The following is a 27,503-nucleotide window of genomic DNA, read 5'->3' on the forward strand; positions in this document are numbered from 1 at the left end:
TGTCTGCTGTTTGTTTCTGTTTTTCATTCCTCACCGTGCCCTACCATCAGTGCCCAGTAAGCAGTGAGCAAATGTTGCCAACTGGCCGAAGGGGAGAGCCTCTCATATGAAGAAAAGCAAGTAGCATGAGAGAAGTCAGCTGCACAGGCCTGCTCTGAGAGTTTTCCCTTCCCGAGTTTAGCTGTATTCAACCTCTCCTGTCCACTAGTTTGAAATTATTTCTTCGACGGCCTGAAATTCGGAAGCGTCCGTGCTACCAAGTTAGGCAATGTCTGGAGTGACTGTAAATGATTCGGAATTTACAAGCTCACGATGAGAGCCGGGTGGCTTGGCCGTGGCCTTAGGCTCACAGATGCCTCTAACTGTATGTGGTTCCATAGCATCATGTTTAAAGACCTACACGGGGAGTGGTGACCGTTTCCTTCTTTTGCAGTGTATTTATGGAAAACCTGCAGGATCTGTTTTTACCACGAATGCTTATGCTGTCGTCTCGCATCACAACCAAAATCCAGAGTTCTACGATGAGGTAAAGTCACATTACTCTTGACGTTTGTGAAACACTGGGGTTGTGTTTCTTTTCTCCTTTTTACGTCATTTCCGTGAATTTTTCTTCACTTTCAACCCCTGAATGTTCTATTGCAAGAGAACAGCATACGAGAACCCAGGGCCACTGCCTGCTTGGTGCCCTGTGGTGACAGTGGACGACTGAGCGGCCCACAGACCAAAGGGGCTCTCGTGTGAGAGAGCAGTATAGGAAACACACCAGACTGGACCTGGGATTCTAGCCCTAGCTTTGGCAACAACTGGCTCCATGACGTTGAGCATGTCACTTCCCCTGTCTGAGTCTCCCATTTCCTCAGCTTTAAGAAATTTGGAAGAGATATTCTGAAGGCCCTTCTAGCTCTTCCTGTCTGTGGCTGTGTGGGAGTGCGCAGGCTCCCCGTACGTGAAGTGCTTCAAGAGACATAGCAACCCGGCAGGGCCACCAGAATCCCATTGGGCAGTGCTGGGCGGACGAAGGAGAGTGGACGTCTCCCAGTCTCTGTGGTCCCTCCTCAGGCTGCCTCTCTGACTCTGTGCCTGCCTTTCCTCCCTTCTTCCTACTTGTCAATCTCCACATCTCTATGTAGTTCCCAGTAGCTCTCTTCACGTCTCTGTCACAGCCTCTCATCATCTGCGTGTATCTGGCTTATCCAAATCTGCAGACTGCTTTCAGGTTCCGCACGTCTCCGGAACCTAGGGAAATATCCTTTCAGATTCAGAGCACATTTTAAGTGGATTGCATTCATAGACTCTGAGTTACGTGGTAACCCTGGGCTGTGAGGGTGTGGTTTTGATCCACTGTGTCAGAAAAATCCTGCTGCAGTGTGGAAATCTCGGAGAACCCACTGGGCACTCCAGGAGAAGTAATAAGCCAGCCCTCACAAGCTGGGAGAATAGCGTTGTCCACCTGAAACTGACCGGAAACGCAGTTAGAGTCCTTTCAAATGATGTTTGTTTCTGACTGCTTGGCCTGTCATTTAGAAAAGTGAATGTCATTGGAAAAAATACAGTAAAACTGAACTCAGGGTCTAACAGTCCAGCCTGACATTTTAAAGCCCTCTGTGTCATCTTTGCTGTGATTTCAGGTTAAAATTGAGCTTCCCATTCACCTGCATCAAAAACATCATGTGCTTTTCACTTTCTACCATGTAAGCTGTGAAATTAGCACGAAGGGAACAACCAAAAAGCAGGACACAGTTGAAACTCCAGGTACGTGTGCTCTTTATAGTTAAGTCTCTCTCTGCAGCTATTTGAGATGGAATTGTCCAGAATGTCACCTCCTTTCATCAAACTACAGACTAGTTCTTACCCCTTACCCAAAAGTACATTTCTGAGTTAAAATTTTCATTGGTGAAACCTGAGTTATATGTTCACTTTATCATCATTTTAACCAGATGTCATTTCTAAATGCTCGCCAGTGTGCTTGGACTTCTGTAGGCAACATAAAGCAATACTGGCCTTCTCAGAGGGAGACACATATTGTGATGTAATGTTTGTGGTATTCCTTTTATGTAGAATGGCCCAGCAGCCAGAGTTTTCCAGGTCTGCCTGCTGAGGAAGGGAAGTGAGCCCAGAGCCAGAGGCAGGGTGGTTGGGGGCCTCATGGTTCTGGTGAGAAAGAGAGCAGATTGAACGAAGAACTTGAATAAGCCTTAGTAGTAAGCACCTGTCCTGGCCCCATTCGGCAAGGCTTTAGCTAAACCAGTGGGAAACTTAGGAGAGCACAGGAGAACGTGCAAGGCCTTTCGAACATGGACTGCGCCACACCCACTGTGGAGATGTCAGTATGCCCTGGGATGGAGCTCCCAGCTGGCCTGGATCAGTCTTAAATTCATTCATTCATTCATTGTTCATTCAGCAAATATGTCTGCATATTTATTATGTGCAAGACCTTATGGTAGGTACTGTGGAGAACACAGTGGAGAATCCAGCACAGAGCTCATCTTAAGTGAGCGTATGATCCAGTAGGGAAATGAGACCAGTGTAGACAACTGTCATACAAGATAGAAAGTAGTAGTTATCAAGAAAGTAGTGCCATGTGATCTCAGAGAAGAGCGAGTTATTCCTCCCGCTCGCGGAGGGACAAGTGGCTGAGACTCCGGGAAGGCTTCCAGGAGGAGATGGTGTTTTGATGAGGCTTTAATGGGCAGGGTAGAATTTGATGATGCATTGAGGGCAAGGAGGCAGAGGATTCCAGGCTAAAGGTACAGCTTGTACAGAGGGAGAGAGAGTATCAAAGGAATACAGACTGGGAACGCCACGTAGTAGTTCAAGTAGTTCAAGAGGACTGAAGCACAGGGTGCTGGAGGCGAGCCATCAGAGGAAGGTTGAAAAGGAGGCGCATCAGGTTGTGGAAAGCCTTGAATGCCAGGCTGTGGACTTGATTTTATTCTGTCACCAATATGGAAATATTGAAGGGTTATAAACACCAGTAAGAGTTATTTTGCAGAAAATCTGGGCAGGCGGCAACACAATGGGTGTGGTGCATTGGAACAGGAAAAAGGAAGGAAGGACTGTCACTTACGGGGTGACTTCAAAGGCCCAGGTTAGTAGACCGGAGGATGGAGAAAAAAGGAATTGCGGCAGAATATAGTGGACCTGGCAAATGGTTGGCCGCTAGAGACGTGATTCAAAGTTGGCCCTGAAGGTTTGAAAGTGGGAAGAAGGAATTGCCAAGCAGCAGAATTGTGGGTAGGTTTTCGACTAATGTTGACTTTGAGGTGCTAGTGAGACATCTGAGTGCCCGGCGGGCAGCAGGGCTGAATATTGGCAAGTTCCCTTTGCGGATCATGTGGTCCTGTTCTCTCTCCCCGTAGGATGTGCAGTTCCTTCAGGCTGGGGACCTTGAGGGTTGAGAGGAAACCTGGCAGAACGTTGTGAAACCGTGACAGTGCCCTTCCTGAAAGACAAATTATTATTTCCTTTTGCCAATTCTAGGCAGTGGGCAAGATGCTCAGTGGAGCAGGAGACGGTGATTCTGTTGCCCCTCATCACTTTTAACTGTCCAGCCTTTAAAGTGGCCTCACACCTTTGCGCCAGATGGCATGCACTTGACACTGTACTACTGCAGCTTCCAAGTGGTCTGTGTGAGTTTTGACTGAGAGTCACCTCTGGCCATGCTCTGATTAATTCACAGGGCAATAATGTTGCCTAAGCAAGTCCATAGAGACAGATAGTCGATCAGTGGTTGTTGGGGACAGGAGGAAAGGGGAAAAAGGGGTATGGGGTTTCTTTTTGGGGTGATAAAAGTTCTGGAATTAGAGGCAATGGATGCACAGCTTTGTGAATATACTAAAAACCATTGAACTGCATGCTTTAAATAGATAAATTGTATGGTATCTGATAAAAGTTTCTGTGAGGAAAAGTGTTGCCTAAGAATAAGAAATACATTTTCCTATTTTCTGGAGTGGAAACCTTTTGTCATTTGTCTAATTTTCAGTATAACTGCTCTGACAGAGTCCTTGTGAATGGTTCTTCTGCTCGTGTTACTTCCCTCTGCTTTTTATAAAAGAAGAGTCCTGGGTAAACCGTTTCTGAAGTTGTGCTAGTGAAGATGCCCTTCAGGCATGTTTCAGAGTCTGAGAAAGCCATTTATTCTACTTAAAGAAAGCAACATGTTAGTCTTCCTCTAAGAATTAAAGCATTTGCCAAATTACACACGTGAATGAAAACATTCTAACCAGATTTGTGTTGACTTCTGTGTTCACAGTGTAAACACACACACACACACACACACACACACACACACTCACTCACTCACTCACTCACTCACTCACTCACTCACTCACTCACACAAAGAATTTTACAGAGTCAGAAAGCAATGGCTTTAAAAAGTGCTCTCTAGCCAACACCCTCTCTCATATGCCAAAACTCAGTCCAGAACAAGCCTTTTTTCAGCAGAGCTGTAAACACTTGAAGCCCAGAGTAATCTCTATAATGGGAATACTGACACTTCTCAACCTGAGCAACCCAGGTGGCTCTGGCTTTTTTAGCTAGAACATGATGAGTGTTCCAATAGAGAGCTAAGAGGCTCTTTTGGGAAGAACTGTTACGAAGTGTAGAAACTGGGGGAAATCTCTCTGGATTCAAGTTGTAGACACTATGCCTTGGCTGCGCTCTCCTCCTACACTTCTCCCTTCTGTTGGGCAAGGGAAACTGCCCAACTAAATACTGCCTAGTATAAATAGGGAATGTAACCTTGACTTGTGGCCTTAATTTTCCACAGTCCCTTACCTTAGGGCTGCAGTAAGAAACTTTGGAACATGGTGATGGCTGTCTGAAATTGTCTCCGATATGCAACTCTGTCCTCCTAAGTGAGACTCTTTAAGTCTACCAAAAATTAATCCCCCAACGCGTAAAGGTAATGATATTCGTGCACTTTAAAAATTCTACAGTGTTTCTTTCACATATTATCTTACTTTGGTCTCTCAGTAATGTTACTTCCCTGGTACTCATGCTCCACACCTGGACTCCCACAAACAGAGCCTCAGAAACATCACCAGCCTGCCCGGGTCCCCGAAGTCGGGCGTTTGTGCAGCTACTTGCTTTTGCAGTTTCACTTCTCATGGCTGATTATTTTCTTGGCAGTCGGCTTTGCCTGGTTCCCTTTGCTGAAGGACGGTAGAATCATCACATTTGAGCAGCAGCTGCCAGTTTCAGCCAATCTTCCCCCGGGCTACTTGAATCTGAATGATGGCGAATCAAGAAGGGTAGGGAAGTATCTGCATTTGTTGAAGTAATCGTGGTGAAATATTTAAAGAGTAGCAGTCTGTTGGTCTGGTTGATAGTTTTGTCTAGTTGATCACTGCTCAGAGTGTGGTCTGAGGGCTGATGCTGGTCCACCACAAAGCTAACATGGGGAAATGAGTGTTTAGGAACCTTTGTAACGTTTGACCAGGAAACCTCATGTCTGTTGGTTCTCATATAACAACTTTAAAAACTGGGACTTAGATTCTGTGCATCATTTAAAAGATTTCATTTAGTTAGTAATTCATTTTTACTGTTTTTAAAAGTTATCAGCCTGCAAAGAATTGGAAATTCAAAATGACTTAGTGATACATTTATTGTAAAGGCAGGTTATTTTCTCCAATAATTCCCTGTGTGAAGCTGACCCATTTGATTCTGAAAAACAATGTTGAAATGCATAAAGGTGCCACGTATTTCTTGTCTGTCCATTGCTGTGTTACAGAAACTCACGTCTGTCCTTTGTTTGCAGCAGTCTAATGTGGATATTAAGTGGGTAGATGGTGCAAAGCCTTTGTTGAAGATTAAAAGCCACCTAGAGTCTACCATTTACACTCAAGTAAGTTGCATCCTTGGAATTTGGTCCGTTTTAATACTCAAGTATATGTCTGGATTAAAACGGACTACATTCGATTCCTCCAGCCTTAGAGAAGTTGTGGCCTGAAGGGGACTCTCTCATTAGTAATAACATCATTCTCACTCATAATAGCTCAAATTTTAGAATTCTTCTCAAATTACAAGGTCCTTTCATTCCCAGTAACTGATTTGAGCCCCACAGAACTCAGAATGGAATGTGGAGGCTCTCATTGCCATTTTTAAAACTGAATTTTATTTTTATTTTTGAATAATTTTAGATTTACAGAGAAATTGTGGGGATGGTGCGGACAGTTCCCAAATACCCTGTATCTCGTTTCCCCTGTTATCAACATCTTACATTAGTATGGCACATTTGTTAAAATGAATGAACCAAAACTGATGCATAATCATTAATTGATGTCTGCACTTTATTCAGATTTCCTTAGTTCTTACTTTTTAATGCCCTGATTTCCTGTTTCAGGATTCTATCCAGGATAGCATTTTATGTGTAATTGTCACATGTCCTTAGGCTACCCGTGGCTATGACAAGTTCTCAGGTGTTCATTGTTTTTGATGACCGTGTCAGGTTTTCAGAGTACTGGCATTTTGTAGGATGTCCCTGTGTTGGAATTTGTCTGATGCTTTTCTCCTGGTTAGACTGGAGTTGAACACAGAAACTTGTTATCAGGGGATCATGGATGGCTGGTACAGTTTCCTCCTAGCGTCAGCATCCGTGAAATTAGAGTCAGATGTCTGTGGGAAGTCTCAAGCACAGTTTGAGAAGGCATGGCTGGAGGAGATGAAGTCCACAGTCCTTGGCGTGGCTCTCAGCTCCCCCTGCCCACTTCACCATTTCATCATACATGAAGAAGCCGAAGCTTTGTCACATTAGCTGTTTTACCCAAGTTCACACAGATAATAACTAGAGAAGGCAGGTCCAAAGCCAAATCTCACTATTCCAATTCCTGACACAGTCCAAGCTGTCCACAAAGTGAGTGTATATAGATCCCGTATAGGACAGCTGGCCGCTTGCTGGTGCAGTGCCCTGGCAGTGGACTGGGCACCGAGACTATTGTTCTGGCAGCTCCCTGCCAGCTTTTCCTCACCTGTCAGTGCAGACCTCTCTTCCTGCTCATTTTGTCAAAACGTAGAAGCAGCCCAACTTCAGAGACCACACTAGTCAAAATAGGAGCGAACGGAATGGGTAACTAGTTTTGCAGACATTGTGGCCTACTCGGTGTGCTTGGGTACATACCGAATTGGCCTGGTTTGGCTTTGTGTGATGGTCAAGGGGACTAGGGGATGTAGACACACGTGTCGGTGGCTGCAGCTGCCGAGGCTGGGCGTTAGAATACCCGGATAGGTAGGCTGGCGAGATGTGAGCGGAGGGAGAGGTGGAGAGCCTTGTTCCGAGGGTAAGGAATCACATGGCATAGGGCTGCATCCATCTGTTTTTCAGGATCTGCATGTGCACAAATTCTTCCATCACTGCCAGCTGGTTCAGTCAGGCTGGAAAGAAGTTCCAGGGGAGCTCATTAAATATTTAAAGGTAAGTGAACAGCAGCTTTCTGCAAAAGGTTTGTTTCTCATGTCTTTTTGTTGCCACGTTTTGATGTGGGGGAAAGAAATCAAACTAACATGTACAAAGACTTTTGGCTGTGTGTCCTCAAGAGAACACTTTGTGTCTTCTCATCAAGTGGCTGTTGAGGAGCAGACAGCAGAGTCGCTACATTAGGAAGAACATGTTAGAGCCAGAATCCGACAACATGTTTTTTGCAAATCTCATGAAAACCTTTCAGTTCCATAAATTGATTTTTCAGGTCTTTACACTTCCTGCTGACCTCCCAGTAAGGGTGGAGAATGCTGTGTAGAAAAGGGCCAGGAGAAACAGAGTCACTTTTGCTTGGAATAAAACGTGAGGTGATTCCCGTGTCCATGGGTGAAAGTCGATCGAAAGGGCCAACCAACCAAAGAGAAAAAATCAGGAGAGAGTCTTAAGAAACACCGTAATTAATTCAAATGTATTGAAAACCCAAGACTCCATTTATTCCCTAAGCATGGTAGGACTGAAGTGCATGTCGTAGGACCGCAGTGACACTGATTCTTGTGGTGGCTGCTTCTAGTAGATCAACCATGGCAAGTCTGAGGAATTTTGACTTGTGTGGGATCTCCCTATTATGTTATTACCTAACGTTTTTCTCAGGATATAAAAACATTGATTTCTTTCAGAGAGGTAGTATAATGTGAGGTAACATGTAGGGGTTCTGGAACCATAAAACTGAGTTTGTGTCCCAGATCTGCACTTAGTAGCTCTGTGATTGACCTTGGCCAAGTTACTTTGCCAGCTTGTTAGGGTGGTTGTGAGGCTCAAGTGAGGTAGAGCGTCTGCTGTAGAGCTCTCATTCGTTTTGTATGACTTTCTTGAGTGCTTCCTGTGGGCCAGGCACTGTTCCAAGTGCTGGGAATGTAAGTGAAGAAAACAAACAATGCCCCTGTGGTCAAGGAACCTAACTTTGTTGTGGAGGCAGATGGACAATAAACCGAATGAATATACAGTGGACGCTTGAACAACACGAGTTTGAACTGCGTGGGTCCACTTATGTGAACTTTTTTCAATAGATGATTGAAAAACTTTTGAAGCTTTGTGACAGGAAAAAAAAACGTTTCTTTCCTCTAGCTTACATGATTGTGAGAATACAGTATATAATCCATATAACATACAACATCTGTATTAATCAGCTTTTTATGCTGTCTGTAAGGCTTCTGCAGTAGGCTATTAGAAGTGAAGTTTTCGGGGAGTCAAAAGTCGTATGTGAATTTCTGATTGCAGATCAGATTCCCGTGTTGTTTTAAGGGTCAGTTGCATATGTGTGTGTGTGTGTGTGTGTGTGTGTGTGTGTGTGTGTGTGTGTGTGTGTGTGTGTGTGAGAGAGAGAGAGAGAGAGAGAGATGTCAGGTGGTAATAAGTGCTGTAAAGGAAACAAAAACAGTGATTTCCCTCATTTGTGGGGTATAACAACAAAGCAAAACTGAAGGAACAAAACAGCAGCAGACTCACAGACTCCAGGAAGGGACTAGCAGTTACCAAAGGGAAGTGGCTGGGGAGGGTGGGTGGGGAGGGAGGGAGAAGGGGCTTGTGGGGTATCATGGTTGGTGCACATGGTGTGTGTGGGGTCACCGGGAAGACAGTGTAGCTCAGGTAAGACAGATAGGGACTCTGTGGCATCCTTACTACACTGGTGGACCGTGACTGCAATGGGGTATGGGGGGAGACTCGATAATAAGGGTGAATGTAGTAACCACATGTTTTTCATATGAAACCTACGTAAGACTGTATTTTCAATTATACCTTAATTTTACAAAAGATCAAGACATGAAGACAGAAAAATGGAGCATGCGAAAGAGAAATGGTAGAAATTGGCCAAAGTCCGTGTAATAAAAGTTGTAGGAAAAAAAAAAAAACACCCCTTCTCCAAAGGAGAAAGGAAAACAAAAACACAGTGAAGAAGAATAAGGAGAGTAAGGGGTCCTTGTTTTAGAGAAAGGGTTGGAAAAGATCTCTGGTAAAGTGACATTTGACAGAGGCCTAAAGGAAATGAGGGCACCAGCTATGTGGACTTCTAGGGGAGAGATGGGAACAGCAAATACAAAGGCCCTGAGGTATGTGCTTGATGTGTTGAAGGGACAACAGGAATTCCAGTGTGGCTGGCATAGGCAGTGATAGGATATGACATTTAGGAGGGAGCTGGGAAGCTGGTTGGGTAAGGCCTCAGAGGCCATAATGGGGAGTTTGACTTGAACCCTCAGTGAGATGGGCAGCTTTGCAGGGCTTTGAACAGAGTGACATGATGTGATTTTACTTTTTAAGTGTCATTCTGCCCGCCATATTGAAAATACACTCTTGGAAGGGTGGAAGCAGGGAGATAGTTGATGAATGGTGGCTGCTATTATCCTTAATGATCATTTAGAAGTATAATAGTCATCTAACTTTGAAATCCTTCCTTTGGGTAGTGTCTGCAACTCCAGCTCTGTGTATGAATGCTTAGTCTCTTAAGATCTTTGGCTTTTTCTTCCAGTGGGGAAGCCTTATAAAAGTTTTAACAGAATGGGATGGAACAGAACATCATTTTCATACACTCATTTCATTTCTCTTTTGCATGTGATTTAGTCATGTGATTATATTTTAAAAATGGAAGAAAAAAAGGCATTTGCATTTTTTTAATATGGTGTCATTAATATACAATCATGCGAGCAACATTATGGTTACTGGACTCCCCCATTATCAAGTCCCCACCACATACCCCATTAGTCACTGTCCATCAGCGTAGTAAGATACTAGAGAGTCACTACTTGTCTTCTCTGTGCTATACTGCCTTCCCCGTGGCCCCCCACCTACATTATGTGTGCTCATCGTAATGCCCCCTTTTCCCCCTTATCCCCCTCCCTTCCCATCCATCCTCCCCAGTCCCTTTCCCTTTGGTGACTGTTAGTCCTTTCTTTGGTTCTGTGAGTCTGCTGCTGTTTTGTTCCTTCAGTTCTTTCTTTGTTCTTATACTCCACAGATGAGTGAAATCATTTGACACTTGTCTTTCTCCGCGTGGCTTATTTCACTGAGCATAATACCCTCTAGCTCCATCCATGTTGTTGCAGATGGTAGGGTTTGTTTTCTTCTTACGGCTGAGTAATATTCCATTGTGTGTATGTCCCACCTCTTCTTTATCCATTCATCTACTGATGGACACTTAGGTTGCTTCCCTATCTTGGCTATTGTAAATAGTGCTGCGATAAACATAGGGGTCCATATGTCTTTTTGAATCTGAGAACTTGTATGCTTTGGGTAAATTCCTAGGAGTGGGATTCCTGGGTCAAATGGTATTTCTATTTTCAGTGTTTTGAGGAACCTCCATATTGCTAACCACAATGGTTGAACTAATTTACATTCCCACCGGCAGTTGTAGGAGGGTTCCCCTTTCTCCGCATCCTCACCAGCATTTGTTGTTCTTTGTCTGTTGGATGTTGGCCATCCTAACTGGTGTGAGGTGACATCTCATTGTGGTTTTAATTTGCATTTCTCTGATGATTAGCGATGTGGAGCATCTTTTCATGTGCCGGTTGGCCATCTGAATTTCTTCTTTGGAGAAGTGTCTGTTCCAATCCTCTGCCCATTTTTTTAATTGGATTATTTGCTTTTTGTTTGTTGAGGTGCGTGAGCCCTTTATATATTTTGGATGTCAACCCCTGATAGGTGCAGGGGGACCAGTTCTCTGTGGAATGCTTCTCCCATACTGTAGGATGTCTTTTTGTTCCACTGATGGTGTCCTTTGCTGTACAGAAGTTTTTAGTTTGAATATAGTCCCAACTGGTTCATTTTTGCTTCTGTTTCCCTTGCCCGGGGAGATATGTTCAGGAAGAAGTTGCTCATGTTTATATTCAAGAGATTTTTGCCTATGTTTTCCTAAGAGTTTTATGATTTCACGACGTACATTCAGGTCTTTGATCCATTTTGAGTTTACTTTTGTGTATGGGGTTAGACAGTGATCCAGTTTCATTCTCTTGCACGTAGCTGTCCAGTTTTGCCAACGCCAGCTGTTGAAGAGGCTGTCATTTCCCCACTGTATGTCCATGGCTCCTTTATCGTATATTAATTGAGCATATACGCTTAGGTTAATGTCTGGCCTCTCTATTCCGTTCCACTGTTCTTGTGCGGGTACCAAATTGTCTTGATGTCATTTGCATTTTTAAGGGTGTGGAATTTCTGATCTTTACGTGACCTGTGCTTGCCCTCTAGTGACAGTCAGTGACATGTCATGTGATTATAGACAGAGCCAAACTCCTGTGTGGGATGTTAGAGCTGAAGGGGATTCTTAAGACTTTTTGTTCTTTTAACAGATGAGGAAAGTGACACCTAAGTAGAGGTTACTTGCCTGTGGTCATTCAGCTGTCTAGTATCAGAGCTGAGCCAAGGCTCTGATAGGTGTCTCTTGACTCCTAGTCCCATGTTTTTTCTTCCAAACTTGCCGTCTATCTCTTGTCCCTGTGAATGACATATTTCATGAACATCCGTTTGTTGAGCTCCTATTATGTATTATTTTCCTAGATGCTGTGGGGCTTGCAGAGAGGAATAACTTAGGGTCATTGCCCACAGGGATCTTACAACCACTTGGAGAGACAGAGATAGGTCAAATGACAGTATAAATCAGCAGTACAAATGATAGTCCAAAGCAATATGTGACTCAGTGTCAAGTGCTTGATCCGGGTTGTAAGTGCTAAGGGTTCAGGGAACTGAGGAACCACTGAGACTCGTGGCCTTCCATCTTGACATTCTGCTTTGGTTCCTTATTTTATTCGTTTGGATTGTCATTCACCAAATACTTACAGAGTACTTACTGTGGGCCGGATGTGGTACAGGGTACTAGGAATATACTGGGGAAAAATTCAGACAACCTACCTGGTCTAGTTGGGGTAGACAGACGATAAGGGAGTCGTTTTAGATTGCGATGAATGGTGTGAAGAAAATAGAACACATTAATGGGATTCAGCATGACAGGAGCGCACTCCAGATGGAGTTGTCAGGGAAGGCCTGTCTAAGAAGATGACATTTCAAGCTGAAAAGAACCTGATGAGGGGAAGACACCATAGGTAATACAGTTGTGTAAAAGGATAACCACATATTGCAGCAGGTGTAAACCTTGTGATGGCATGTTTGAAGGACAGGAAAAAAGAGAACACAGTGTAGCCAGAGCACAGTGAGGGTCGGGGGATGGCCTGAGATGAGTTCGGAGATACGGGCCAGGTACTTGTAGGCATGGGAAGCCCTCGGCAGCTCTTTGTTCATGGCAGTTCATTTTGTTTTTAATAATAGGGACATGGCATTATCTGGCTTGCCATTCCAAAAGAATATGCTGGCTGCTGTGTTGAGAATAAATGACAGAGGAGCTATACTGGTGCAGGGAGACCAGTTCTGCGTGGAATGCCCATCTCTCCTTCCTACCTGATGTTAACGCTATACTTATCCTTCAGTCTTCGTCCCCTCTGAAGCCTGACTGGATGTTCCCTGCCCACTTGCAGACTCAGTTGCTCCTTCGTTTGTGCATTTTGTGCACACCACTCTTGTACTGTTGATTACTTGTATTGCAACGATTCAGCTCCATGTTCTTTCCCCCCGCCCAGACTGAACTGCTTGATGGTAAGGACCTTGCTTTTTGGGGACGTGCTTGGCACTTGGAAGTTCACTCAGCATGCCTTTGCTGAGTGCGTGAATGAATGGCTTCACTGAAGTGGGAGTTTGAACTTGACTTTGAAGGGTGGCTACAGTTTGGCTAAAAACTCTGAACAAATGTGCAAAGGTAGGAATGCATGTGGTATATTCAAGGAGCAGTCAAGACACCAGTTTGGCCTTGTGAAGGATGATTATTAAGGCTAAAGACGTTAAGTTAGGCCCTAAGTAACTTGAAGCAAATATCCTAGATCAGACTCTCTCAACCTTGGCATGGTGGACCTTTTTGGCAGGTTAGTTCTGTGTTGTAAGTTGCTGTCCTGGGCACCGTAGGATGTTTTGCAGTACCACTAGCCTCTACCCACTAGATGTCAGGAGCATCCCCCAGTTGTGACAATCCGTAACGTCTCCAGGCATTGGCAGGTGTCCTGTGGGAAGCAAAGTAGCCCCTAGGTAATGGGGAGGGAGGCATCAGAAAATGTTGGCGGGAGGTGGTCTGATGTACCCAAGTTTGAGGAAGATTAACTTGGAAGTGAGAGTTGGATGTACTGGGAATAAAGTGAAACTGTACAGAGGCCTACTAGGAAATTACTATCTTGGCCACAGGTGAGAGGGTTTTGAAAAAAGTGTGATGGCACTAAGGATGGAAGAGGAGACAAAGGGAAGGAACAAGCGGAAGAGTAGACCGTGGGTTCCTTGAGCACGGTATCTTGCCTTATGCATCTGGTTGAAGAGAAGGTGCGCAGAGATCTAAGAGCTCACTGTTGAGATGACTCAGCTATAGGTGATAGTGGCCTGAAAAGTGATGGTGAGAGTAAGGTGGAAAGATGGAACAAAAAGTAAGGGGGAGACTGTGAAGGAGAAGTACTGAGCTCCTGAGGTGCAGAGACATGTCTCATCCATGTGTGCCGTTTCCCATAGTGGGAATATTGACTGGATGCGGAAGGTGGCTGGTGAGATTGGTTTTCATTTTTCCGGTTGGTTGGTTGATGACATGAATGAACGAAAGAATGAATGTGGAGAGAAGGGAAGAAGAAGGAAAAAGCTTTTCAAATTTTGCTGCTTGTATCATCTCTGTTTATAGCAGCACAATTCTTGTTTCTGATGACGCACCTGTCACTAGAGAACAGAGTGTTAGTACTTTGAAGAAATGTATCACGAGGGTGCTGGGAAGCAGAACGGCCTCAGTTTTGCAGATGATGCCAGTGTGAAGCGAATTACTGTGGAAACACACTTTACTGAGTCCCACCTAACTTGTCATCAGATTAGCATTCCTCTGTAAAACACCCTGCCTGCTGGGGCCTAGCAGGCCCATCTCCAGTGCCTGCAAACACATCTGCTCCCCACCCCAGTGGGGTGTTGGTTTACCAAGAGTCGGTTGTTTTCATTCCAAAACCCGTTTATGCCAGTTACCCTGGTTATCTCCAGTAAAGTACTTAATAAGTAAGCTAGCAAAATCTGAGTGCCAAAATAGATATGTGGGTAATGAACAGAGTCCTGTATCCCATGAAGCTCACATTTAAGTGTGAATATTCTAGTGAATGTATTTCTCATTACTTAAGGTTTTGTTTTTTCACATGTGCAAGTTATATCATATCTCTGTTTTGTTTCCATAACTAATAATGACTCGTTTTAGTGTTTGCATGCCATGGAGATCCAGGTCATGATACAATTTCTACCTGTAATTCTTATGCAACTCTTCCGAGTTCTCACAAATATGACCCCTGAAGATGACGTTCCTATCAACTGTACCATGTGAGTTTCGGGACCATACAAAGAGGCAACTTTTGTTTCTTTTTGCATTTCTTCATTTGAAATATAAATCTATCTTCCAAATGAGAAACCCAAACATCAGAAATCCAATATCAGTTTTTTCTGACTTGGTGCTTCTCAGACTGGGGCACTTCTGTATCCCCAGGGTTAGGTGGTGCCAGAAGCCGTAGGATAAACTTTGACCAGGGGTTGTAAAACGTTGCTGCGTGTTTGAATCACCCTGCAGAGCCTTCAGAAATGTCCATGCCCAGACCATTCTTCTTACCAACTAAGCCAGAATCTCTGAGGACAGAACTCAGTGCTAGTATTTTTCTTTTAAGTTTTCTGGGTGATTCCATAACGCAGCAGCGTTTGAGAACCATAGCCCTAGACCCGTGTTGTCCACTAGAAGTTTTTTCAGTCATTTGAGCTCTTTAACTACATAGTTGCTATGACCATACTTTACGTGTACACAGAGATTCAGAGAGGAGATGAACCATCCTGGTTGCTAAAATAAAAGATATGCTGTCTTTTGTACCAAGGAATGTTTCACAAGGCCCTGTGCATGTTAGACGCCGAGATCTTTGTTAGACCCAGCGTCTAACATTACGTCTTTTGCCGTCACCTCCACCTCACTCTTAATTATTCAGGCAGTATTAGGTATTTCTAGAGCTAGACATGATGGTCGTATCTAACAATCAAATTATGGTAATTAGTTGTTAGCCTGACACAGTTGTTAACTTTTGTGAATGTTGTTTCAGGGTTCTCTTACATATTGTCTCTAAGTGCCACGAAGAAGGCTTGGATAGTTATTTAAGATCCTTCATAAAGGTTTGTGGAGTAAGTGTGTTCTTTCTGAGCACTTTATTTTATATGAGAATTTTGTCTTAATGTTTCATTTTCCTTTGTAGTATAGCTTCCGACCTGAGAAACCGAGTGCCCCTCAGGCCCAGCTGATACATGAAACTCTGGCTACTACGATGATAGCAATATTGAAACAGTCTGCAGACTTTTTAGCAATAAACAAACTACTAAAGGTAAGGAAATAGGGCACGACAGGGAACCAAAGCAGCCAGGGACACGCACCAGCCAGATACTGGAACCCATTCGGTTCACTCTTTAATCATTTTCTTATGTGACACCCCTTCCCTCACCAGTTTGCCCGTGTGTCCTTTTCCCTCACGTTCTCCACAGAACCTTCTTCATTCTCTTCACCCCCCCCCCCCCCGCCCCCCCGCCCCCTACCTACTCCTTGCCCTCAGTCGAATGTGTAATAAAAAGAAAGGGGTAAAAGAAAGTTAGATCTCGGTTAGAATCCTGTAACTAATAGTTTCGTTACATGGAGCCTGGCAGCCCTGAGCCTCCGATTCCTTATTTCCAAAATGTAAGCACAGCCTTTAACGCATTATTTCTGGCATATCGTAGGCACTCAGATGGTGGCTCTTACTGTCACTGTTACTATTTCTACTAATGGTAGAATTTCAGTTTCAGGTATCTTAGGATATATGTGCTCGAGCCTTCTCTACTCTTCAGACTACATTTACACAAATAACTATGGTCCTCCGGCCGGCCCCCATGTTGTACCAAGGGCAGGTTTGGGTCCCCCACTGAGGGCAGGCAGTAATGAGATTCATTGTCTGCAGAGAATTTACAAGCAATAATATATTAAAAGTTGGTTTACTCTTATCACAATGTATAGGCAAACCAGAACAATGGCAGTGATAAATGCCCTTCGCTACCGAGGCAGATTCTCAGCAAATGCCCTTAGTACATCACCAGTTGGCCCTGAGCTACAGTATTACCTTTTTGCCCACACAATTGGCCAAGATATCCTGCAGGACTTTGACAGTGCATTGCAGTCACTTTAAAATGGGTGAAATAGGTGAAAGGGATAGAGGCAAAAAATCCAATTGTAAAATAAATCAGTCATGGGGATGAAAGTACAGCATAGGGAATATAGTCACTAATGCACTGTAAAAGCTTTGTGTGTTGACATATGGCAAGTACACTTACCACAGCGAGCATTTAATAATGTATATAATTGTTGAATCACCATGTTACATGCCTGAAACCAGTGTAATATTGTGTACCAACTGTACTTCAATTAAAAATAAATAAAATATTATTCAAGGTCAGAGAGAGGAGCCAAATGGATTTGATAAATTCTGTTAAGCTTCAAGGACTTGGGTAAGTATGAAAAACTGATATTCTTTCTTATTTTTTAGTACTCATGGTTTTTCCTTGAAATTATTGTGAAGTCTATGGCCACATACTTGTTGGAAGAGAATAAAATTAAGGTAAGTAGGATCAAGAATGATATTTAATGTAGACGAAGAAGGCTAATCTTATTCACAGGTAGCCATGACATGCAGGTCCTCTTGTATTGAAGGGCTCTTAACCCTTAGCTTCTTCAATTTTGCTTAAAATGAGACAACAACAGTGGATATATTGTATAAATCTGAGGTCTGACAGTTCCTGTGTTTTCAAAGTCTCATTTTCTGAGACTTCCTTATAGACTCTTTCCTATTAATTATTTTCCATGTAAAATGCATTCTGTTTGAAGCTTTTCCTTTGTCTTGTAGTTTAAAAATGTCTGTGGTGGGGAGGGATAAGGGTGGGAAAAAAGAAAGGGGGCATTACGATTAACATGTATAGTGTGTGTGGGGGGCCACGGGGAGGGATGTGCAACACAAAGAAGACAAGTAGTGATTTTACAGCATCTTACTATGTTGACGGACAGTGACTGTGAACGGGTATGTGGGGGGGACTTGGTGAGGGGGGAGCCTAGTGAACATAATGTCCTTCATGTAATTGTAGATTAATGATACCAAAATAAAAATTTAAAAAAATGTCTATGTTGAAAGCACTCATTTGGAGGAAGAGTGAGTACCAAATGAGAAACAGCCTTTCTCTCAGAAAGGTCCAAGGCGTGTATAAAGTTAAAAACACTTGATTTACACACTAGTTATGTTTTTGGAACGTGGTGTACACATTTAGTTGCATTTTAAAACTCTTTTAGAGAAGTACAACGAAAGTTTCTTAGTTACGGGAATTGTACCACTAAGACGTGTGAAGTAAAAAATACTCACCTCCTATTTGTCAGAACTTTCACAAGAATGGGCTTACTGAAATTGAGATGCATGGATATGTGTCTCCTTTGTGTCTCAGAAAAAAAAAAAAAAGTGGAATGAAAAACTGGGATGTGTCTGCATCTCAGGAACATGATTCTAGAGTTGTGTCAGAGTGGTGACCTATTCTCATTGATGGTTTCAGTCAGTTATATTACCTTAGGCCCCAATAGTTCCTGTAAGTGATCTAACATATACATTGAATTAGCGGTGTTATTTTTAAGTTGGGAGAAAAATGATACTGCAGTTAGAAAACACATTCATATATAGAATGTGTTTAAAAATAAAAATGGGAGATGATTTAGACCGTCTGCAACTCTTTTTTCTCTGCCTGTTTAATTTAAGCTTCCCAGAGGCCAGAGATTTCCTGAGGCGTATCATCATGTCTTACATTCACTGCTCCTTGCAATAATTCCCCATGTGACTATTCGCTATGCGGAGATCCCTGATGAGTCTAGAAATGTCAATTATAGTTTGGCCAGCTTCCTAAAGGTGAGTTAAAGACAGCCAGGACATGGTAAGGAATTATTCTTCACAAATACAATCTTTAAAACCAAAGAAAATAATTACCTACCTTCCAGAGGTAGGTCTTGGCTAGGTCTTTATAAGGCTACTGGAGAAGCTTTTGACTAAATTGCAATTTATTGAAAGAGTCAAATTTGGATCTCTTTCCCCACTCCCCTACCATCAAAACGGCTAATTAAACCGGAGGTCCCGCCCAGGTGGCTTAATCAGACGGCCTGTTTTGCGAGGTTTACACAGCGTTTTTCAGACAGATCAATTTGCATGCCTTTGGATGGGACACACACTTTCTAGACTGCCACGATCCCCACCACTCTGTGGTGTCCCCCTGACTCTCTCTATGCATTTAAATGGCTTCTCTGACCCCTGTTGGCCTTTGAGTTGGCACCTCTTGAACTAAAGCAACCTATTACTGGCTGATGTCAGTGCAGTCTGTATGTTGCTGATACGTCTAAAGGAAAATTGCTAATTTTGGTAAGTGAGATCATTTTGTTTGAGAGCTACCAGAAACTCCTACCTTTGTGGAAGATAGCACAAATATTGTTGTTACATTTTGTTATTGTCAGTATGTAAGGGGCAGTGCTAGGATGCAGCTGTTCTATAAAGTGGTGGTAACTTTTGATTGGCTGCAGAGAGGGTGCATGGGTTCGTAATGTGCTTAGTTTTTACATGCTTCTTTCCACTCTCTCCTCCCAGCTCTTCACACCATGTCTCAACCTTATGTTAACAGCCTCATGGTCAGTAATCCATCCAAGCAGCTTTACTGTCTAACATAACTTTGTTTTCTATTAAGAATTTACAAGTAGGTTTCAGATCTCCAGACTGTGATTTTCTGATATAAGACCTCCCTTGGCCAAAATTAAAATGAAGTTTTCACACTATTACATAAACTTTTTGTGTATCAGAAACCATGCACTTTTTAAGGTAAACTTAAGGATTGAGATTCTTTGAAACGTCAAATCTCAGTTTCTGACATGGAGTTTAAACTTGAAGTTGGCTATGTAAAGGGAGTAGAACATAGTTGATTTAATAGCACATTTATTTAATTCAGGTCAACACACATTTGCCTGTCTTCTCTGTGAGGAAGATCTCAAAGATGTGAGAGGCTGTCCCTGTAATCACAAATAAGCAGATATATAAGATAAAATGTGATAACTGTTATGTACTCAAAGTACAAAGTGCCATAGGAAAGCAAGAGAATGAGGGATCAGGACCGGGGAATGTGAACAGAGACTAGAAGAACAGTTCCCCAAGACAAGAGTTTTGAGAGTGTTCCAGGTAGAGGATCCACGGGCAAAGATGGGATACATGCATTCAGGAATTGTTTAGGGATGAGCAAGAAATTCATCTGCAGAGTTTGGAATGTGTGGAAGGTAGAGCTGGAAAGGCCATCTGGTGCCAGATGATGGAAGGCTTTGAATGTCAGGCTAAGAAATGCAGATTTTGATCTTGCATGCAATGGAGAACTGGCAGACATTTTCGAGGATAATTTTATTGCTGGCATGATGGAAAAAAATATGAGGAAAAGACCAGGGCCTGGGCAACCAGTTAGGAGGCCAGTCCCCTCCCCCCACCCCCCGACCACCTCACCCCAACCCCACTGATGAGCCTGGCAGAGTCCGTTCATCTCTTAGGCTCCCCTCCTCCCTAACCTTCCCATGCGGTGTTGATCACCCTTTCTGTTCTTTATCTGTCGTTTACATAGTTCTATGGTTGTTCTTATTGTACTGTATATTTTAACTATTTTTTTTGTCTCTGTCACTGGACAAGAATAAAGAACATGCCTTATTCGTCTTTGTGTTTCTCTAGAACATAACGCATTGTCTGAAACACAGAAGTGAGATACAAAGAGCTGGTTCATCAGATGCTGAGTTCTTTCAATTTCACAGGAATAGTCTAGGTACTATGAGAACATAAAGAAAAAGAGTTCCTAGTATCCTATCTAGGTGAAAACACAGGAAAATAATAAGTAAAATACAAGCTAGTATGGAATAATGTGTTTAAAGGGACCTGTGGACCAAGGTGGTTGAGGACGATGGGACTTCATCAGAACGTTGCAGAATGTGCAGGATTAGGTACACGTGAGAATTGCTGGTTAGGCCTGGCATGAGCAGAGACCCAGAGGTGGTAACACACCGTGCATCTTGAGGGGCTGATAAGTAGATGAGCTGTATTGGGAAATAAAACTGGAAATGTAGGTTGGGACAAGATCATGAATGTCCTTGAATGCCAAGCTAAGGAATATTAGAGGCAACATCACACTATTGGAAGCTTTTGGAAGGAAGGTAATATGACTAGGGCTAGGACTTAGAGATGAATCTGGAAGCAGATGGATGGAAAGATTAGAGAGGCCTGAAGACTGGTTAGGAGGCTAACTGCAGTTGTTCAGTTGCAGGGTAATGAGAACCTTAACCAGGAGAATGACAGCAGGCAAATACAAACAACTGTTAGGGCCGTCAGGATTGAAGAATATTTTAATCGGCCAAGACTTAATCAGGGCACAAAGAAACCATCCCTTTGCATCTGAAATGTTTACATAAGCAAATAACACTTTGAATAGCTAAGTGACTCACTCTACACTTCACTTTGAGCTTTGAGAGTTGACTGAGATGCAGCATAGCTGAATAGGTTACATGTATGTGTATATATGTTTATGGGTGCTTATACATACATTATGTGTATATAGATACATGCATATATTTGTGTATATACGCACAAAATTTTGAGAATTGTAGTTGAGTCCCAATTCCAACGAGTCACTTGTGCTTTATCTCCTTTAAGGCCACCCAAGCTCTGAAAGCTATTATTCGATTACCTGTACAAGCAATTCCCTTAATATTGGAGCATATTTAAAAATTTAGAAATTTAAAAAACTTATACTCGACAAACTTGTAGAATTATATAACTAACTGTTCGTTTTGATTTGGCTTCTATAGCGGTGTTTCACGCTAATGGATAGAGGATTTGTTTTCAATTTGATAAATGACTATATATCTGGATTCAGCCCCAAAGATCCTAAGGTAAGTTAAAAAGACATAATGGTAGTGGATGCCAGACATCAGCACCTGAGATCAAGAGTGACGTTTTTTCTCCTCTGGAGGATTTGCAATTGCTGTTTTATTTAGGTACTTTGAGTATAGCTGTACCTCAAAGCAGGGAATATCAGGTAGTGTTTTGGAGTCCACAAGACCACCCACATATTCAGGGGTTCACTCAGAAAACTCAGGACTCAACATTTACTTGTACTCGTGGCTAAGATTCATTATAGTGACACAGCAAGTATGCTCAGCTGAATCAGTAAGGGGAAAAGACGTCAAGTGGAGGCCGGAGCAACCTGTGTGCAGGCTCCCTGAGCACCCGCTTGCCCTCCCGCAAAGGGTCACACAGAGCACATCTTCTCTCCAGCATTCAAAATGCATCCACATTGGTGCAATATTTCTGTTCAGGGGAGCCCATTTGAGACTCAAGAGTTTAGGGATTTTACTGAGGGCTGGTCATGTATTGGAGGCTGGTTAAAATTCCAGCCTGTCAGAAAGGAAAGCAGGTGTTCACCATAAGTCACATTGTTTGTGCAAATAGTTGGAGCAGACTGGCGCAGAAGGCACAACCTTATCGGGTAGGGAACATTTCAAAATTCAGTTTCCCAAATGCCAGCCAATGACCAATCTTGTAAGCAGGCCATTTTAGGGAGAGCAATCTTGGGTTTGCTTGTTAACTCTTTCCTCTGTGGGTAACTTCTCAAGGTATGCTTAAAATACCAAACACTTCTGTTTTGAAAATAAATGCACTGTATTTAATTATTAAAATAGTAAACGCCTGCTGAATTTGAGTTCATGTCTAATTTCTTTCCATTTAGGTTCTGGCTGAATACAAGTTCGAATTTCTGCAAACAATCTGCAATCATGAACACTACATTCCTCTGAATTTGCCAATGGCATTTGCAAAACCTAAACTTCAGCGAGTTCAAGGTAGGTACTTGCATTTTCCATCATTTGGAATTGATTTTCTTTTTTTTCTCTTTTTTGTGCTAGAGTCAGTGTAGTGTAAGGTTTTCTAGTCAAACCAGTCAATTTAAAGGTAACCCCAGAATTGTTAGTATCTGAAGATAGGTTCATTAATGGTATTCTACATTTCCTTCATCATGTCAGGGGTAGTATTCATAGTATGAAGAAATTGGGTGTGTTCCATAGATTGCTGCTTAAACACAGATGTCAGCAGATACTAGTGAAGTTGCTCTCTGTAGTATGTTTGGACTCTTATGTGGGACTGAATTAAGAAAAAAACATATAAGTGCATTTCTGAAAGCATCAAGAGGGGAGTATAATAAAGTCATAGTAAAACGGTAATATGTATGTATTACGTTTATGAAATGCCTTCAGTTATGTCCATTGCTAGTTTTAATGAATGCTTTGTTGTGTAGCACTATTCTTATGTTACTGTGTTTTTTATTTGTCCCTTTTCTTTTCGTATATTAATTAGATTTTTTTTCATTTGCGGTGGACCGTTTGACTTCAGTAGGTAGGTTTAACTCGGTTCACTCTAGTCTGCTGTCTTTAAAAACCATTGACTTAATGAATGGCTAAGATGGATGGGGGCTTCGTTTGCTTTTCAAATTCTCCCTAGCCAAAATGAGGCTCTAGTTAATGCACCCAGAAAGCCTAGGAGGCAGTTTATTTGTTCACTTTTAAAGTAAGCTTGAGCGTTGATTTCTAGAGGAATCCACTTTAAAACACCGTCCTCAGAAAACAAGCTCCTGCTCAAGCCGGCACGGGGACTGGCGGGTATCTGTTCTTTAAGCGTGTGTCATCTCTCCCAGGCTTGCCTCCCTTCTCTTTGACCCTGTTCAGTGACTGCTTGGCCACTGTTTTGAAGGTGTGGATGAAACTACCTGATTGGATTTATTCAAATCATCACTGAAGTGGAAAACTTAACACCATTGCAAAATCTACCCCAATGAGGCCACCTGGGTCCTTGTGCATAGAAAGTGCTGGAACTCACAGAAGAGCATGACCGAAGGCAGGAAGAAAATCAGCTGCCTCAGTCTCTAGGGCAGTAGCTGCTGAGCAGTGGTTTTAGTGATTGAATTATAGCCCATGAAAATGGAGGAGAAATATTAAAAAAAAAAAAACAGGCACACCCTCATTCAACCATCCCCTGAATAGATTCTGAGCAAGTATAGTTGAAATCCTTGGCCCATTATTTTTTGATAGCTATGAGGAAGTCAGGGAAAAGAAAGAGTGAGCAGATCATCAGGACTGAAGATTAAATCTGATTGTTCATAGCATTTATTATGCCCTAACTGGATACACAGCATTATAGTATGTGCCAAAGAGGGCAAAAAAGAAATAGAAAACATATCCTTCAGCTTTATGGCCCAAGTACATCAAAGGACAGGGGGGAGAAAATGTAGTAGAAAGGTACTGTAGAAATTACTAAACTTGGTCACAATCCCTTCCGAGTAGTTAGAAGGCAATTCCCAACCAGGGTATTATCAGCTGGGAATTAAAAGGGACTAAGCATCTAAAAGGGAGTGAAAGATACCATTTGAAGTGGTGATTTTATGAAATAAAAGATTTGTATTTGCTTGATGATGAACTGGAGTGAGATGAGGCTACTTTTCTTATTGTTCTTGTATCCCATTGCATTTGGGCCAATATGTAACACTTACAAATGGTCAACAGTTAATACTGTTAGAGTGATTCTGTTGTCTAGTTTCTCTTCCTGTTCTTATTATACAAGTATAAACATACAGGTAAACTAACTTGTATAGACTTACTCCAATTTGTAGTTGTAGCAGTCTCTTCAAATACAAAGAAATGTGTTAAGGCATTGTCAAATGTAGTGTCCTTTCATTCTGTGTTCTATCCTGAGATTCCTAAGGTTAAAAAGAATTTAGGGGAAAAAAGAACCTTAGGGACTGTCTTACCAATCGAAATTTTCATTAAGGGTATCATCTAGCCCTATTTAGGACTGCTTCTGTCTTGTAAAATTTTGCATGCTCATTCTGTGTGATAACATAATTTGTTCAGATTCAGCAATAATAAAATTACAGCTCTGGCTAGCATGATGACATATTGCTAAATAATATAGTATTTTAATGCTACTGTAATTTTTTAATACTTTTATAAACGGGCTTTAAATTTCATTGTACTGCAGATTCAAATCTTGAGTACAGTTTATCAGATGAGTATTGCAAACACCACTTCTTGGTTGGTCTACTTCTGAGGGAAACCTCCATTGCTCTTCAAGACAATTACGAGATCAGATATACAGCTATCTCTGTCATAAAGAATCTGTTGATAAAGCATGCATTTGATACTAGATATCAGCACAAGGTAAGAATGTCCACGTAATCATCAATATCACAGTAAATTTCTGCTAAGATTCTACCTTAAAGACAAAAGTTTTCAGTAAAGAACATAATGTGAGCATTGATGAACTTAGTTTTGCAAATTAGGTTTTAAAAATACTGTTCAGTTAACTATTGAAGAAGAAAACACTGGTTCCTCCAATCATGTTTAAAGAACAATATAACTGCTTCATGGTTTGTTACATAAACGAATTATGATTTTTAAAAACATTGTGGTTGTAGCCATGTGTATTCTTTTAAATACATACCTTAATATGTGTGCTTAAATGTACATCCCTAAACAAATATATTGTTGATTATTAGGTGATTAATAATAAGACATGTTAAGCATTTCATATACATAAAATACGTTATACAGAGTCTTTCTCACTGAGGAAATGTGGGCGTGGCTCTAAACCTTACATACACACGGTCTCTGTGTGCGGCCATAGCTGTGGTTGCTATATGCCGCACCTTCAACATACATGCTCAGATCTTACTAACATTAAACCCTGGGCGCTTAAAAAGTAGACTGCAAAGTGTATGGATTTAGAATAGCCTAGTGTACTTACCTGCTACAAATAGCTGAAGGTAACCTGTTGATTGATAGTTAATGATTTGTCCCTCTGTTTTTACATTCAGATACAAATAAAACCACACTTATTACTGTACTCACTTTGGAAAGATGTGTTGGAGATGGATTTTATTCCTTTTCCGTCGTTTTCCCAATTTGTCCTTACTAAACAGAAAATGCCTGCCAGCTACATTCAGTCATATTTCTTTAATTACAAAGATTTTTTTTTATGTACAAATTTTGCTAGTTTTCTTCATGGGATTCTCTCCAAAAGTAAATTTAAACTCTTAACTTTAAGAAGTTGCTCATGACTTAACTTGAGTTTGCAATGCCTTTGTCTATTATTCCCACACAGTGTACTGTGCTCTGTTACATGTCATTTTCTCTTTTGTGATGTGGATATTAACACACGGTAGCTGGTATAATATATCTAGATGAAAAGAAGTCCTCAAAGTTAACCCATCCAACCAAGCTTCATCAAGCCTTTAAAAATGCCCGTTACTGCTGGGTTCTGGCTAACTGCTGCTAATGCCTACTAGTAGGAAAAGGGTCCTGTGCCATGTGGAAGAAGTATCTTTAGCCGTGATTTCAGAGGATTCATGGGAAAAGTACAAAATGAACTTCCCCTCCCTGAAGCGCAAAGTTGTACATTTTACCCCCTACCTTTTCAAATGAAGTGGAGGAAAATGGGAGTTCACTAGTGTCTTACCTAGAAGTTGAATCCTTTTACATCACATGTTTGGATGTTACTTACTTTTTAAAATTCTGAGAGCAGTGTATGTACACATACACTCATGCATGCAGCTATTAATATGTAAATAAGTTACACATTATGTCTGTTTCAGTGTTTGAGGTTTTAGACTACGGGAAAGATTGCAATACCAAGCTTGTTATTCTTTCAGTGACTTCTCAAGCCCTTTCATCTTTGTTCAAAAGCTTCACACAGGTATTAAATGAGTATAGGAGTCTCTCCGATAGAATTTTGCTACCAAAGTAGGCCTGATTAACCAAAGCTTCAGTTCCTTTCTCTGTCTGGTTCAAAGAGCTCACAGGTGGCCTGAGCAACAGGTCATCTGTCAGATACATTCAAGTAACACGTTTATCATTAATGATGATGCCAAGGGGATGGTAAAGGGGGGAGCTTAAAGGCCCCATAATGTCCACTGGTTTCCAAAAGTGACCCCAAAGAAATAAGCAGTCAAGAAAAAAATGCTTCCTGTGGAAAGGCTGCTTTGAGACTAGATTCCCCACCCCCAACCCCACCCCTAATCCTCAGCCCCTCTTCTAAATGAAATGGTGGAGAGGTCACCAGTCCCTATTATGAGCTACTTGTAAACTGCTTTGGTAGATCTCCTAACTTGTTATAATTACCATGAGACATCTTTCCTACTCAGAACAAGAGTATGTACGTTCTAACATCTGTCCTGGGGTCTCTGTTAGTTCCTGTACCCCTGGCAAATGACGTTGACACTTAAGAGAATTGCAGTTTCTTCTTGGGTTGTTGGCAGATCTTTTTTACCTTTGTAATTTTTTTCCAAAAAGTAATCCATATACCCACTGGGGGGAAAAAAGTGTATCAAAATGCCTCTTTTCCCGTTCCTTAACCTCCATGGCCCAATTCACTCTCCAGAAGCAGCCGTTACCAGTTTGTATAGACTTCTGTTTCAGGCATGCATAACCCTATATGTAATATATATATATATATATAAAATAGAAACCCTTATGCAGGCTTCTTTTTTCATTTCATAATACATCCTGAAATTAGATGTTACCACATTATAAAAAAAAAATCTGCTTAGTGTCCCATCATATGGATGTACCTTATTTTATCTAACCTGTCTTGTTTTAATAGGCTCTTAGGTTGTTTTCTGTCTTTTTTGAGGTAAAACTTTTCTTTTGCACTGACTGTATGTCTTCCTGTGTTCCTGTGTGTCACCTATAGTACCTCATTCCCTAGTGATCACTCACTATTGGCACTAAAATGGACTCCCATCTAGAAACAATAACACTAATAATAGCAGTGAAACTCACTATATGTCATTTATATATATATATATATATATATGTATATAAATACTGTATTAAATACATCACATGAAT

The 27,503-nt window shown here is 41.9% G+C and overlaps 1 protein-coding gene across 1 annotated transcript in view; it reads left to right on the plus strand.

The window, feature by feature from the left end:
• Window positions 1-27,503, plus strand: part of LOC108388140 (dedicator of cytokinesis protein 11-like) — a 135,527-nt gene that overhangs the window by 81,027 nt on the left and 26,997 nt on the right. The window contains 13 exon segments of the mRNA XM_073227563.1: window positions 434-526; window positions 1,629-1,752; window positions 5,131-5,252; window positions 5,762-5,845; window positions 7,322-7,411; window positions 14,715-14,833; window positions 15,592-15,661; window positions 15,742-15,867; window positions 17,056-17,127; window positions 18,304-18,450; window positions 21,417-21,500; window positions 22,337-22,448; window positions 24,637-24,815. Coding sequence (XP_073083664.1) covers window positions 434-526; window positions 1,629-1,752; window positions 5,131-5,252; window positions 5,762-5,845; window positions 7,322-7,411; window positions 14,715-14,833; window positions 15,592-15,661; window positions 15,742-15,867; window positions 17,056-17,127; window positions 18,304-18,450; window positions 21,417-21,500; window positions 22,337-22,448; window positions 24,637-24,815 — 1,422 coding nt within the window.

This window comes from Manis javanica, chromosome X (assembly GCF_040802235.1).
Source record: "Manis javanica isolate MJ-LG chromosome X, MJ_LKY, whole genome shotgun sequence".
NCBI lineage: Eukaryota > Metazoa > Chordata > Mammalia > Pholidota > Manidae > Manis > Manis javanica.